A 15093-nucleotide genomic window follows, 5' to 3' on the forward strand; every position below is an offset into this window, starting at 1 on the left:
GTAGTGATATGGCTGCACAGATCTGATTGGAAGGGGAAAGCCTTAGTCCTATTGGTTGAAATAAGATGGCAGGAACTCCTTTCTAAAGGGGAGGCTCAGATAGCAAGAACACAGTTCAGGCAAGGAGTTCAGGGCAGGCCTTTATCTGAGGTACAGTTTGCATGAGAGGCCTGATGTAGAAATGCAGGTTAGGCTTTTTTTTTTTTTTTTTTTTTTTTGAGCCCAGTTAGCTACCAGGCGCTCTTTATAATAGGTATCTTTCCCCCCTCCGGCTCCACAATTGAAAAATGTCTTTTACAAGTAGCCATTTTAGTAAGTTTAGTTTTAAAGGCATAGGAAATATATCTTCAATAACTATTTAGTAGAACATGCAGGCAAAGGGGTAATGTGTTACCTGGCTTGCACTTTGCATAAATATAAATTAGCTAAATGAAAAGGAGTGTGGGATAGACATTCTAGGCTGAGGGGGCCTGAGCACACTGTAGGGAACGACTTGGGCCAATGTACCAGAAGTGACAGAAGAGCAAACTGGAAAAATGGGTAACTTCAGTTTGTATTTAACTCTCTGGATAATAGGAAACCATGAAAGGTTTTTAAGTAGGTGGTCACAGGGGCTAATCTGATAGTTTTCAATCATAAAAGGTTGTTATGGTTTCTGTGTACTGTAGGGTGGATAGACGGGCCCAGACGGGAGCAGAGAGGTGAGGAGGGTCCTAACTAGACCATGAGATAGCTAAAGGGAGCGTGAGAGACACAGTGGGAAGCAAGATTAGTTACATCTAGTCTTATTTAGATTAAAGTCATGGATTGGTAAGAGTAGGACAGAATGGAGCAATGGCCCAGAACGCCTTCCGTTTCTAGCCTGATGACTAAAACGGAACTCCGACAGGGAAGCAGCTTTGTAGGTGGTGGGTGGAGGGACAATGAGTCCACTTTCAAATGTGTTGATTTGAGCCACCTGTGAAATATGGATTGCTTGGTATTTAGGTATGAAGATATGAAGAGTGTTCTGGGGTATAAATATAGCGACAGGAATCACCAGCCGTGAAGTGGTAATTAAAGCGTGAGAATGGCTGAGATTATTCTAGGTAGGAGAACACATTGAGTGAGAAGAGCAGTGAGTTATTTATAAGTATCATGAGAGTTATTTAGAGTAATAGTTTCTCCATTTTACAGATGAAGACATTGAGGCTTAGCACCAGGGAGATCGGGGATTTGCCTCTTAGGACTTTAAACTAGGTCTTCTGATTCCTAGTTACTAGCATTCTTTTTATCCTATTGATTTCAAAAGAAAACCACTTAATTAGAGAAAATTTGGGGACAGTTTGCTTTAGAATGTGACAGAGTCATACTCCAGTAATTGATACAATTTATCTCCTTTGTCTGAATTCTAGAGAAGCAGCTTTATCAGTTATTTTACCTACATGTTTGTACTAATTATTTTAGGATGAGAGTTACGATAAATGTTAAGTCACAAAATATTTTGATTCTATGTTTGGGGAAGGTTAATGTAAAACTCTACCAGCCTCTAACTTGTAGACAGATGGTTTTGGAATGATTAGCAGGTCAAGCCTTTCAATCTCTGCCTATTAAAAGAAAGCACAGGAACTTTTGGGCACATAAACATAAATTGCATGTAAGGATGTTTTCCCAGTCACAACACAAACTTGACATTGTTACTACCTTGCTTTACCTATTTGACTAACCGTAGAGAATAATAACATAGATTCTATAATGTTAAGGCATAGTATTTTCTATGCAGTAAGTTTTATTTACAGTTTACTAACTATCATTAACTCACACAGTCTTTTTTAAATCTTTGTTTTCCTTAGAAACTGGCATACACAAAGGAAACTGTAAGCAGGTAGGTGTTTCTTTTTCCCCCTAAGTTCATGTTTGACAACATGAGCTGTGTCATACCTACTCCAAGAGTCACCCCAAATTTAATGGTCCCTTTCTATTTTCTTGCCAGTTCCTGCAACGACCAGGCCTGTGGGTAAGTCCCAGATGCTCTTCCTCATTCTGAGGCCAGTTCCCTTCCCAGACCCACCCCCACAGCCACTGTGCTTGTTTACTGTCTGACCTTAGCAGAAGGCAGACTTGTTCCTGTCTTTGGGTGAGAAAATAGATTTCTGGAAATGGAATTTGGAGTGATCTTCTGCTGTTGAGGCTTACAGGCTGATGATAAAATCACTCTGAAATGGTACGCCTCAGTGGAGGCTAGTTCATTAAATGATGGATGGTGGCGTGGGTCACTTAATTTAGGAATGACAGTTCTGGTTTTGAGATACAGGAATAGCACAGGCTTGATAAAGCCTTCAGTGATAGGAGTCTTGACTTCATTGGCTTCTAGGTTTAGGCTAAAGCCATTTCTGGCTCCTGAGCAGCAGCAGAACAAGTAGATTGTGAAAGGTGAGCGCTTTTGAGCCTGCAGGTGCTCAAGATTTCCATTTCCGTCCGTACTCAGGATATCTAGGTTACAGCAGCATCCGTGTGGCTGCGGTTCAGGCCAGCGTCTGTAAGTTTGCCTCAAATTAAAGGGAAGGACATAGAAAAATGAAGTAGGTGAGTCAGTGTCCAGAGATCCAGCCGGGGCAGCAGAGTCCAGGCAAAAGCATAGTTGGGGCAGGTGTGTGGGTGGTAGTGTGGTATATGTCAGTTTCAAATCAAACATGAGTAAACAGGAAGGAAATAGGACTCTTTGTGGTCTCATTCATACAGCTAATACTATCACTGAGTCTATGCTGGGGCCTGAGATTGAGCACCTACTTGGATGTGGGGCCAGGGTGTTCCTTGAATGTTAGAACATTTTGCATATGGTTAAGAAGTGTATGAATACAGAATAAATATGGCTCTTAACCGGGAAGAAGCCATGAAATTTGCCTGTGGAAGTAGATGTTGGAGAGATTGTAGCTTGTGATTTATTAGGAAGTGACGTGAAGAGGGTTATCTGGAATAGGATGGAAAGTTATAACACTACTGGAGGATGCGTGTGGCTCATAGCACTTACTTCGGTAGCTGGAAGATGTTTGAGGTGTGTGTGTGTGTGTGTGTGTGTGCGCGCGCGCGCATATTCCTATGTATCTCGCTTCAGCTGGGTGAAGTTTTCTGTATTTAACGGTGTTTCTCGCAACAAAATTATGTACACATTAAGGAGAATTTTGCGTTATGCTCAGTTATTTCCTACTATATTAATCACATTGGAATGCATTCACAAATGAGCATCATTGCAGAACTGACTGTATCATATATTTTTATTGACAAGCCACTGTCTGTACTAGGGATAAGAGGGGACTTAAAATATTGTTCACTATCTTTAGACAATAAGGCATATATAAAATTAACAATCATATGAATTAAAATGTAACTTTATGTAGAATTTCTTTTCATACAAAGGAATATTCTTCAACAATAAAAAAGGAATGAACAATTGATACATGCATGCATTGTGTGTGACAGATAACACAGTGAAACTCAAATGCATATACTAAATGAAGGACATCAGACACCAGATACAAAAGACTATATTTCATATGATTTAAAAAAATATGTATATACACATGTACACATATACATATGTGTGTGTGTGTGTGTGTGTAATTGAAATTTGAGAATGTGAAAGTCTGTATCCTTTCCATGAAACTAGAGCAGACCAGGTTGGGCTAGGGTGGAAGGTGTCAGCTGTGGTAGTTGCTGGAACAGGGTGTCCTGGAGTTAAGTAACACTGGGGCTGAAACCGTGGGAGTCATTTAAGAATTCACTGAGCCGCTGACCTGTGGTGGCGCAGTGGATAAAGCATCAACCTAGAATGCCAAGGTCTCCTATTTGAAACCCTGGGCTTGCCTGGTCAAGGCACATATGGGAGTTGATGCTTCTTGCTCCTCCCCCCCTTATCTCTCTCTCTCTCTCTCTCTCTCTCTCTTTTCCCTCTATAAAATGAAAGAAAAAAAAAAGAATTCACTAACCCATATTTAACATGAGTACTATAGTGATGACCCCTTAAAACCCTTAATTTACCTATATTCAGATTTATTTTTATGATTTTTTGAGATTATTCTCATATTTTTTTGTTAAGAGACTCTTGTATTAGTTTTCTATTGCCACTGTAGAAAATTGCCACGGGCTTTGGTAGCATATAGCTTAAAACAATACAAATTTGTCTTACAGTTCCATAGTTCAGAAGTCTGGTGTGAGCTTTAAGGTATTAGCACGTCTGTTCTTTCTGAAGGTTCTAGGGGAGAATTTGTTTTCTTGATTTTTCCAGCTTCTAGAGGTCGACCACACTGGCTGGCTCATGACCCTCTTTCATCTACAGGCTGGCACTGGCTACAGTGTATCCTACATTCACTCCCTCTGACATTCTCTTGCCTCCCTCTACTTCATTTCGGGGTTTTTCTGATTACATTGGGCCCACCTGGATAAACTTGGATATGCTACTTTAAGGCCACCTGATTAGCAACCTTAATTTCTCTGTGAATAATATTACTCACATATTCTGGGGGTTAGGATGTGGGAGGCCACTATTCTGCTTATAATTCTTCTCTGTGATTTTTAAAAAAAAATATAGGTTTTCCTTCTGTTTTCCAAATCAGAGGAGGATAGAGAGACAGACTCCCACATGTGCTGCAACTAGGATCCACCTGGCACCCCCATCTGGGTCTGGGGCCAATGCTCTGCCCATCTGAGGCCATACTTGCAACCAAGCTATTTTTAGCACCTGAGGGGGAAGCTGCACAGAGCCATCCTCAGTGCCCAGGGCCAACTGCTCCAATCAATAGAGCCATGGCTGTTGGAGGGGGGCGAGAGAAAGAGAGAGACAGAGAGAGAGAGAGAGAGAGAGAGAGAAAGGAAGAAAGAAAAAAGGTGGAGGGGGAGGAGCAGAGAAGCAGATGGTCACTTCTACTGTGTGCCCTGATCAGAAATTGAACCCAAGACATCCACAGGCCGGGTTGATGCTCTGAGCCAACTGGTTAGGGTCTCTTCCCTGTGATTTAAATTGCTTTTTCTATGTGAACTCTTACCCATCTGCTGACATATAACTTACACCAAATACTCTGCTCTGTGCCATTTTAAGCTTCCCTTAGTGTCATCTATCAAGTCTCTTTAAAAAAAAAAAGCATTTCCCATCTTGCTTAGGACTTCAGTTCCCATCCTGCCTCTTAGAAATCTCTGCCTGTCATTGTTTCTCTTTATCTAGAGCAGAGGTCCCCAAACTTTTTACACAGGGGGCCAGTTCACTGTCCCTCAGACCTCTGGAGGGCCAGACTATAAAAAAAACTATGAACAAATCCCTATGCACACTGCACATATCTTATTTTAAAGTAAACAAAATGGGAACAAATACAATATTTAAAATAAAGAACAAGTAAATTTAAATCAACAAACTGATCAGTATTTCAATGGGAACTATGGGCCTGCTTTTGGCTAATGAGTTGGTCAATGTGCTCCTCTCTGAAAGAGGTGCCCCTTCCAGAAGTGCAGCAGGGCCGGATAAATGGCCTCAGCGGGCCGCATGCGCAGGCCGTAGTTTTGGGACCCCTGCTCTAGAGTCTTCAACTTGTCCTATGAACTCATTCCCTTAACATTTAAACACCCTCAAGTCTCCCATGTTACCTATTTTACAAATGGCCTTGCCTCCACACTTGTCTCCATTACATCCAGACATCTTGAAAGCATCTCCATTTAGCTTTCATTGCTGCTTAACCCTGGCTGTCTGGTTTTACTGTTGTATCCTCAGTAACCAGTATAAAGCTTGGCTTAGGATATGTGCTCATTAAATATTTGTTAAATGAATTACTGAATTTCTGCCCAATCATCCAAATCATTATCAGGCCTTTGGTGACAGTCTCAGTATAAGGACTGATCTTTGGGAATTTTTTTTGGGTGCCTCAATTAACTTATATCTGTAGTTGAGGGTGCCTATCATAGATCACACAGACAAATATACATTTTTTTTTAAGCCAAAGTTTTATCTGTGTGGATGACACATGTCATTGCTTCAATACCCTTGTTTTCACTATATATATATTTTTAGTATTTCAGACTTTTCATAATACTTCTGCACATAATATTTTATTTAGTTTTTATCAATACCTTTGTGAATTTGGTAGGGCAGGGAGGTGGTTCTGTTTTGGAGATGAGGTCTTGAGGCCCAGAGCCGCTGAGGTGTTTTTCTGAGTTACACACAAAGCTAATGATGCCCGTGGGACGGGCACCCAGGATTCCTGGCTCTGGGCCGTGAGTCCTTTTGTTGTCATGTGCAGATTACAATCACCAGACGTAAGAGCAGAGCGGAGTGTAGAAAGCTGTCAAAGGGAGTAGTAATCCAGACAGGAGATTATGCTTGGCTCGTTTCACTGTATTTTTAAATGTCTGTTCCATGTGGCTCTGATACTTTCTGACACAGTCCCACCTGAATTCCACTGACATAATTAGGCAGTAGCAGTGAGGAATAAATTATGTGCTGCATGAGCTGCGGAAATGAGACCATAGGGGGTTGTTGGCTGCTGGTATTAAACTAAAGGTCTGATGAACAACTTCCAATTTGTGGTTTGGCTTAGAAATGAAGTAGGGTTTCTGTCTCCAAACTCAACAGGGCTCTGTGTTTTAGTTCTGTTGTGAGTGACATCTTGGGGGGGTCCCTGCGGGAGGCCCGCCTAATGAGAATCTGTGAAAGGATTTTTGTTAAGTGTTCTTTACTGTCTTTTGAAAACAGAGTGGGAGGGTGAGGGATTAAGTGTTGGAGTGTTAGTGATTTAAATGACTGAGAGTTGCCTACTTACCGTCATTAAAATAATGTTATTTTAAATTCAGTGAGTAAAATCTAATTTTAATGAAGTAAGCAAACTTCTCCATTCTCATTGCTAACTTAGAGAATTAGCAAAAATGTGATTTTGATGTGGGAAACAATGTGACCAACTGCAGGTGAGGGCTGGTTTCTCTGTTGTCATCTCAGCTTCCTGTTCTAGTTAACTACGTTCTGCTTTGTGCATTTTCTAACTTGGACCTTTTTGCTCTTCATATCTGGTTGCTCTCTATAGCTCTCCAACTCTGTCTGGGTTTCCTCTCCTCTTTCTGAGACCGTATGCACCTTGACTTTTAGGTGGTTTAGTTTATGGAGGCCACTTCTGTTAAGATAGGGTGAAATCATCTTGGTGCCCCTCTAGAGACTGTGGGTCACATAAAGGCCATACTGGGATGAATTAAGGTGGGTGAGAGTGAGGTTTCCGAATCAAATGGGCCCATTTAACATCGTGGCTCTTCCATTGACCAGCTGTATGACCCTGAGCAAATTCTTAACCACTTCTAGCATTAGTTTCCTCATCTGTATAAATGGGGATAGTAGTATCTTCCTCCTAAGATGGTTAACTATGATAAACTACTTAACACAGTGCTTAACATGGAACAAGGACTTAGTAAATTTACTTGTCATTATTCTTGCTGTTACTGTTACTGAGAAGGGAACTGAATACAGTTAGGAACTTTGGGTGTGACCTTGGGCTGCATTATCGTGTGACCTGGGTGCGTGGCCAGGGGCCGCCGCCATTGCGGCCATGCACGCGCAGCTTCTCATGGGATTCGGGCCGACAGTTAAGAAACCGTGGAGCCAAAAAATGGTGGGCCATTCCTCTATTAAAGTCTCGCACTGGCTGATGAGCAAACACACAGGGAAGCACTTCCCTTTCACTCAGGGCTCCCAAAGCCCCTGACGCATTCTCCGGTTCCACAACCAGGAGAATCTTCTTCGGTTTCTCCTAGAATCAAAGGCCTCCCCAGTCTTCCTCAGCTCTGGTTCCCCATCTGCACACCTTCTCCTCTCCCTGCCAATGTGGCTTCTTCCTCAGCACTCTGCATTCCCTCTGCTCTCACTCTGCACACATGGCTTCCTTCTCTGCCTCTTCTTTTCAAAACTTTCTGGCAAACATTAGCAAAAACAAAGGCCCTTCCCAAGCAGGAAGGGATTTGCAATGTCACAGACCACATACACCTGGCACTGCCCAGCCCCCGATGCAAACTATAAGCGAGCAAACATAAAAATCATATTTTATAAACTTATTTGACCTACACTGGGGAAATGGCTTTATGCATTTGTGTCTCATTTTTTCTTTTGTAAAATGAGAATCTGGGAAAGGATTCTTCCTTGTGGACAGTTGATAGACCCTATTCAGGCCTGATTATGCTGACTGTTTCAAATGCATTGGAATCCCATTTTGGGGGCGGGGGTCCACCTTCTGTTACCCAAGAAGCCTCTTGATGCTTCCTCATCACCCAGACCTGCTCATCACACATCATCTGAATTATCATATTTTATCTTAATATTCATTTAAACTGTATATACTATTCATAATACAGCCCGTAAAATTACATATCAGTTCCTTAGCTTCCTGGCTGCCTCTGCTCCAGGTAGAAATGATGCTTCAAGACATGTGCCATGTTTATCCGGTGGCTTTGAGCCTCCCACACCCACCCCATGAACTAATTCCGAGCAGCAGAGCGACCTAAAGGAATTGTTCTGAAGATGGGACTCACGAGCACATTGGCAAGTCTGTGAGGAACACAGCTTTGACTGATTGAGTCACCCTTAGGAGGCTGACTTGTGTAAAGTTGAGAAGAGTTTTCAATTGCTAAGAATTGAAAACTGGTGTCATCACCATCCAACTCCTTTGAAAAAGGGTGATGAACCAGCCCATTCCCCTTATCTACAAACTTTATACAAATTTTAAGGTTCTAATACATCCCTTGATTACTATAATTTAATTTTTATATATTTTTTAGGAGGTGGAGATTTGGGCTTGCAGAAACCCACTTTCTTTCCTTTAGAGTGGGGACTTTCTCAGACTGCCTTTTGGTCTTTGCTCACAGTTAAAGGGTGGCTGGGAGACCTGAAGCCCCCTGGCAGTGTGGCCTACAGCAAGCCATATCTCTAAGCTTGACTTTCTTTATATAAAACAATTTTATGATTTCTATGGTCTCTCAAATGAAATGAGGTTTGTGTTTATTTGTTTCCCTTAGATACCAGTACTTTTCAGTCTGTACCACTTGTTTACAATCATTTATTTGGGGTCTATTTTCTTTTTTTTTTCTTCTCATTTTTCTGAAGCTGGAAACAGGGAAAGACAGTCAGACAGACTCCCGCATGCGCCCGACCGGGATCCACCCGGCACGCCCACCAGGGGCGATGCTCTGCCCACCAGGGGGCGATGCTCTGCCCATCCTGGGCGTCGCCATGTTGTGACCAGAGCCACTCTAGCGCCTGAGGCAGAGGCCACAGAGCCATCCCCAGCGCCCGGGCCATCTTTGCTCCAATGGAGCCTCCGCTGCGGGAGGGGAAGAGAGAGACAGAGAGGAAAGCGTGGTGGAGGGGTGGAGAAGCAAATGGGCGCTTCTCCTGTGTGCCCTGGCCGGGAATCGAACCCGGGTCCTCCGCACGCTAGGCCGATGCTCTACCGCTGAGCCAACCAGCCAGGGCCGTATTTTCTATTAAGACAGTAACTTTCATAGACCAGAGGTATTTTGTTCACAACTATATGACATATGTCTTCTACATTGCTTTGCTAATAGTATTTATTTATTTATTCATTCAAAAATATCTACTTAATGTCTACAAAGTAGCAGGTACTGTTTAGGCTGGAGATACAAAATGCATATGGCAGGCCAAGTCCCTAATCTCATGGAGTTTCGATTCTTAAGGTGATCCTGTTTGATAGAACTTTCTGTGACGATGGAAACGCTCTTGACTGGGCTGTCCAATGTGGCAACAATTAGCCACGTGTGACTGTTGAGCACTTGAAATGTGACTATTGTGAATGAGAAACTGAATTTTGAACTTTATTTAGTTTTAGTTAATTTAAATTGCCACATATGTCCAGTACCTACCATATTAGACAATGCCATTCTAGAGGATTAGGGGTTTGGAGACAGAAATAAAGAAATAGATAATAAATGAGCATAATAATTTCACACAGTGATAAGAACTGAGAAGAAATAAAATGGGATTGGGGATGATAGAGTAAGTAGGTGGGTTCTTTGTATAGTATGATTCTAGTTGAATAGAAATCAATAAATATAAAATAAAGAAATTATGAAGAATTTTTTTTTTAAACTTTGCTACTCAGTATTCTGGTTTGGGAACTCTTATTTCAAGAACTGATGAATTCTTTTATGGAAAAAATAAACAAGTAAACCCTTATATTTCTATCTTTTTATTAACTCCAAGCATTTTTTTTTCTAGCCCTGAATTGTCATCTCTGGCTCCTCCTGTTGGTGATACCTCAACATTGGGAAGTATGCTTTTGTGCCTTTACTTACTTTTCTTTCAAAATTATTTATGATTTAACACAGTTTTGCTAGCAAACATTCTTTAGCTTACAGTTGAAAAAATACTGTGTTTCTTGTTTGACAAATGGTGGTGCAGTGGATAGAGTATTGACCTGAGATGTTGAGGTCCCAGGTTCGAAACTTTATGGTTTTGCTGTCTTGAGTGTGGACTCATCAGCTTGAGTGTCAGCTTGAGCATGGGATCATCAACACTATCCCATGGTTGCTGGCTTGAACCTAAAGATCGTTGGCTTGAAGTCCAAGATTGTTGGCTTGAGCCCAGGTTTGCTGGCTTGAGCAAGGTGTCACTGGCTTGGCTGGAGTTCCCTGGCACATATGAGAAGCAATCAGTGAGCAACTAAAGTGCCTTAAAATGAGTTGAAGTTTCTCATTCTCTCTCTCTTCCTGTCTCTCTCTCTCTCAAAAAAAAAAAAATCTGTGTTTTCTCTTTCCATATATGTTCAAGAGCCTTAAGAAAAAGTAATTTAAAAAAATTTATTTAAAATTTTTTTCTTGAATTTATTGGGGTGACATTGGTAATAAAATAATACAGATTTCAGGTGCACAATTCTACAATACATCATCTATACATTGCATTGTGTGTTCATTTTTTAAAAATTGTATGGTATTAAGTTGTGAGTACTTAAAAATCTTTAATTATTGATTTTGATACAAATCAGAAAACTACTTAAAACAAATATACGGCCTAAAGAATTATTGTGAGGCAAACACTTTTATAAGCATTGTTCATGTCAATAGGTAGAGTCTTTCTAGGTCCTCCATTTGTCTTTTGTATTGTAGAGTTTCCCAGAGTAAGGATGTTTCTGATTGTATTCTGCAGTGTACTTTAATATGTTCCTTTGATCTCTCTATTTCTTGTAAATTGGTAGTTTCTTTCTTTATTGTTAAATTTTTAAAAGCTTGTCTTTATTGGAAATTTCAAACATATAAAAAAATTAGACCAGCTTCCACAATGATCAATTCATAGTTAGTCTCTAACCCTCACCCATTTTCCCTGTGTGGTAGTAGTTCCTTTATTCAGTATCTGTCTGCTTTACTAGATAGCTCTTTCAGGCTAGGAACTTTGTCTGTATGCCTAGCATCTTACCCAGTGCCTGACATATACTAGGTGTTCAGTAAATGCTTGTTGAATGAATGAACGAATCATAATTATATCTTGTCCTAGGAAGACTCTATGCAAATGTGTCTTAAGGTTAGAATGCACAGAATTTATAGAATGAAAAAGCAAATGACTTATGGGAATGGTTTTATAGTTAGTCCTTATTTCCTGATATGAATTCTGACTTAGTCAGGGACTGGATTCAAACACATTTTTTTTTTTCTATTTAGGTGCTGTTCTAAGTGTTCCGTATCCAGGGGTGACCTCCAATGAAGGCACCTCAGAAAGCAGCGTCGAGAGTCTGGAGGAGAATGTGAGTGACGCTCTGTTTTATTTAGTTGCTAACATGGAGAACAGGCGTTAAGAGAGATTCCGTTGCCAGAGTACACAGGACTTCCTATGGTTCCCTTTATGGACATATTTTGAATTCTAAAACCTGTACGTTAAAAAGTGTCTGAGATTCCTTGGAGAATTAATGGAATGATTCAGGTCCTAGGGAACTGTCATTATGGTAAGCCCACTCACTGTCTCTTGTGGGCTATGTGACATAATTTACTGTGGGAATTTTACTTATACTGCATTCTTTTTTCCCTAAATCGACCAGGACTTAGCTGCTTCTTTTTCAGAGGGAAAGGATATACAGTTTCTGTAGTTTAAAAATCAAGAAGCACCATGCTTTTCAAATTCACCGTTATTGATAGTAACCTGGCCACTATGCAACATTGAGTTGACTTTCTATCACATTTGGATTTTTATAAAAGTACACATTGGGCCCTGGCTAGGTGGTTCAGTGGATAGAATATCATTCTGGGTTCAATTGCCTGTCAGAGCACATAGGATGAGAAGCAACCAGTGAGCACATAACTAAATGAAAGAACTAAGTGGAACGATGAGTTAATGTTTCTCTCTCTCTCTTTTTCTCAAATCAGTGAAAAAAATTTTAGAAAAAGCTACACATTGCCCAGGAAGATAGAAACATATTGTTAGAAATTTTGTGAAATATGTGTTTTTAAAATTTGGGGGTACATGGGTCCTTTTTTTATTTATTTTATTTTGTTTGTGACAGAGACAGAGAAAGACAGAGAGAGGAACTGATAGGGACAGACAGACAGGAAGGGAGAGAGATGAGAAGCATCAATTCTTCGTTGCGGCTCCTTAGTTGTTCATTGATTGCTTTCTCATATGTGCCTTGACTGGGGAGCTACAGCAGACCGAATGACCCCTTGCTCAAGCCAGCAACCTTGGGCTCAAGATGGTGAGCCTTGCTTAAACCAGATGAGCCTGTGCTCAAGCTGGTGAGCTCAAAGTTTCGAACCTGGGTCTTCCGCATCCCAGTCCGACGCTCTATCCACTGCGCTACCACCTGGTCAGGCATGGATCCTTGATTACTTAATATATAACAAACTCTGACTGAACATAATCACTAGAAAGGGGCAATTTAGTTACCTTGCACTTTCTCTTCCCAAATTTGAACATTTTAACTTATATGAAATCAGAATAAGTCACTCGTTCTCCCCAACATGCTCCCTATAACCAAACAAACCTGGAAATAGCTTGGGATTCCTGATGAGTTGATGTCCAAGTCAGTACTTTTACCTTCATTGCCACTATGTCCAAAGTTGATGTACTTAAAATGTCACCAATTTGATAAATATTTGTGAATGTAATGAATGAATGAATAAAAAGTGATACTGTAGTTCTGAGCTTGAGGCAAAATAATTATGACTTATTTCTGGAATTATATATAGAATGAAATCAAATATATTATATTAGAAATGAGAGAATTGTGTGTAATCAATTGGAACATTGATATCTATAACAGAAAGGATATGAAGCCAATTTGTAGAAAAAAACACTATAGAGATCCCTAACAAGAATTAGGTTGCCCAGTTCAAAATAAAGCCCAAGGTACATTTCAGTTTTTTCTTAATATATATTTCCTCTGCCATTTTAGAAATCATATACTTTATTTCCATTTTGTTTATAGTTACACTATAAGTTATAATATATATTTAATGTAGTAAAATTTAAGTGTTTAAAAATCTTTGTCCTTATCCTGAGCAATATGGGAACATTAGAACATTGTAATTCAAATGATTAATAGAATCAAATGATTCTATTTTTCATTTTTTCCCTTTTTTTCTCTATTTTTTTTGTATTTTTCTGAAGTTGGAAATGGGGAGGCAATCAGACTCCTGCATGTGCCTGACTGGAATCCACCCGTCATGCCCACCAGGGGGCGATGCTCCGCCCATCTGGGGTGTTGCTCTGTTGCAACCAGAGCCATTCTAGTGCCTGAGGCAGAAGCCACAGAGCCATCCTCAGCGCCCGGGCCAACTTTGCTCCAATGGAGCCTTGGCTGTGGGAGGGGAAGAGAGAGAGAGGAAGGAGAGGGGGAGGGGTGGAGAAGCAGAGGGGCGCTTCTCCTGTGTGCCCTGGCCGGGAATCGAACCCAGGACTTCCGCACGCCAGGCTGATGCTCTACCACTGAGCCAACCTGCCAGGGCCAGTTTTTTTTTCCTTTTACTCCCACAAATTAGATTGTACTATATTTGTTTTATATAAAATTTTACAAAAACTGATATTTATAATTTTATTTTCATAAAATTCTGTTTTTGTATTTTAGACTTCTATTTGGGGCTAACTTTCATTCTGAAATATATGTTCTTGGTATTACTTTAGTGAGAGTCTCTCACTGGCTCAGTATCAGTTTTTGATCAAGTAAAAATATCTTTTTTATCCTCTTATTCTAGAAAAAATATTTTAAATCTGTATTAAATTCTAGATCGAGGGTTTTATTTATTTATATTTTGTGAAGGTTTATTTAACTATTTTCTAACTTGTATTGTTGCTACTGGGAACTCAATTATCAGCTCAATTGTTATTCTGGTTGTTTTTTTGTCTACTTTTTAAAAAGTCCTTTTATTGGTTGTTTTGCCAATTTTTTTTCAGAGATACTATATTCACATGTGTGAAAAAATAACACATGTAAGAGATAATTGGTGAAAAGTCACATATTTAACCCTGCCATCTTCCCAGTTTCTGCTGTCATGTTACCCCTTCCTTATACCCTACTAGGCAACTGCTTTTGTTATGTTCTTGTGAATTAGTCCAGATTTCTAAAGGCACATAGATGCAAATACTATTCCTATTCTTACCTCCCAAGGGATTCTTTAATTTGAGACTTTATAAAGACAACAAAAAGCATTGTTTTAAAAAGCAAAATATTCATTAATAGTATTGACTATATGCTGTTTATGGTGTAATAAACTTAAGTGCACATGTATATACAATAAACTACAAAAAATAAATTTAACTGCATGGGGTCCTCTTGTTTCAGAACATTGTGATCCCTTTGAAAGGAGACCTCCCCTGTAAAAGTATCCCTTGCCTACTTTTCAGATCTACGGATCTATAATCACAAGCAATAACAACTGAAGAATTCTCAGAATTTGTGATAGACATAAAGCCTCACATTAAGGAAATACAACAAATCCAAGGCAAAATAAAACTAAATATATCTGTACCTATTTTTTTGTGAAACTGCAGAATCCCAACTATAGGAAGTCTCCAGGTTATGAACAAGATAGGTTCTGTAGCTTTGAAAATGTTTAAGTATTTATATGCACAGAAAGGTAAAATTAAACACTATGTTA

General features: G+C 40.0%; 2 protein-coding genes across 2 annotated transcripts in view; one reads left to right on the plus strand and one right to left on the minus strand.

The window, feature by feature from the left end:
• Nucleotides 1-3793, minus strand: part of TRMT10C (tRNA methyltransferase 10C, mitochondrial RNase P subunit) — a 203696-nt gene extending 199903 nt beyond the window's left edge. Inside the window, exon 1 of the mRNA XM_066241694.1 lies at nt 3774-3793. The gene's annotated coding sequence lies outside the window, so the exon portion shown is untranslated. The remainder of the gene's footprint in view (nt 1-3773) is intronic.
• Nucleotides 1-15093, plus strand: part of IMPG2 (interphotoreceptor matrix proteoglycan 2) — a 95887-nt gene that overhangs the window by 7901 nt on the left and 72893 nt on the right. Inside the window, exons 4-7 of the mRNA XM_066241674.1 lie at nt 1833-1864; nt 1973-1996; nt 10232-10284; nt 11668-11750. Of these exons, the coding sequence (XP_066097771.1) occupies nt 1833-1864; nt 1973-1996; nt 10232-10284; nt 11668-11750 (192 nt within the window). The remainder of the gene's footprint in view (nt 1-1832; nt 1865-1972; nt 1997-10231; nt 10285-11667; nt 11751-15093) is intronic.

This window comes from Saccopteryx bilineata, chromosome 8 (genome assembly GCF_036850765.1).
Source record: "Saccopteryx bilineata isolate mSacBil1 chromosome 8, mSacBil1_pri_phased_curated, whole genome shotgun sequence".
In the NCBI taxonomy this organism is placed as follows: Eukaryota; Metazoa; Chordata; class Mammalia; order Chiroptera; family Emballonuridae; genus Saccopteryx; species Saccopteryx bilineata.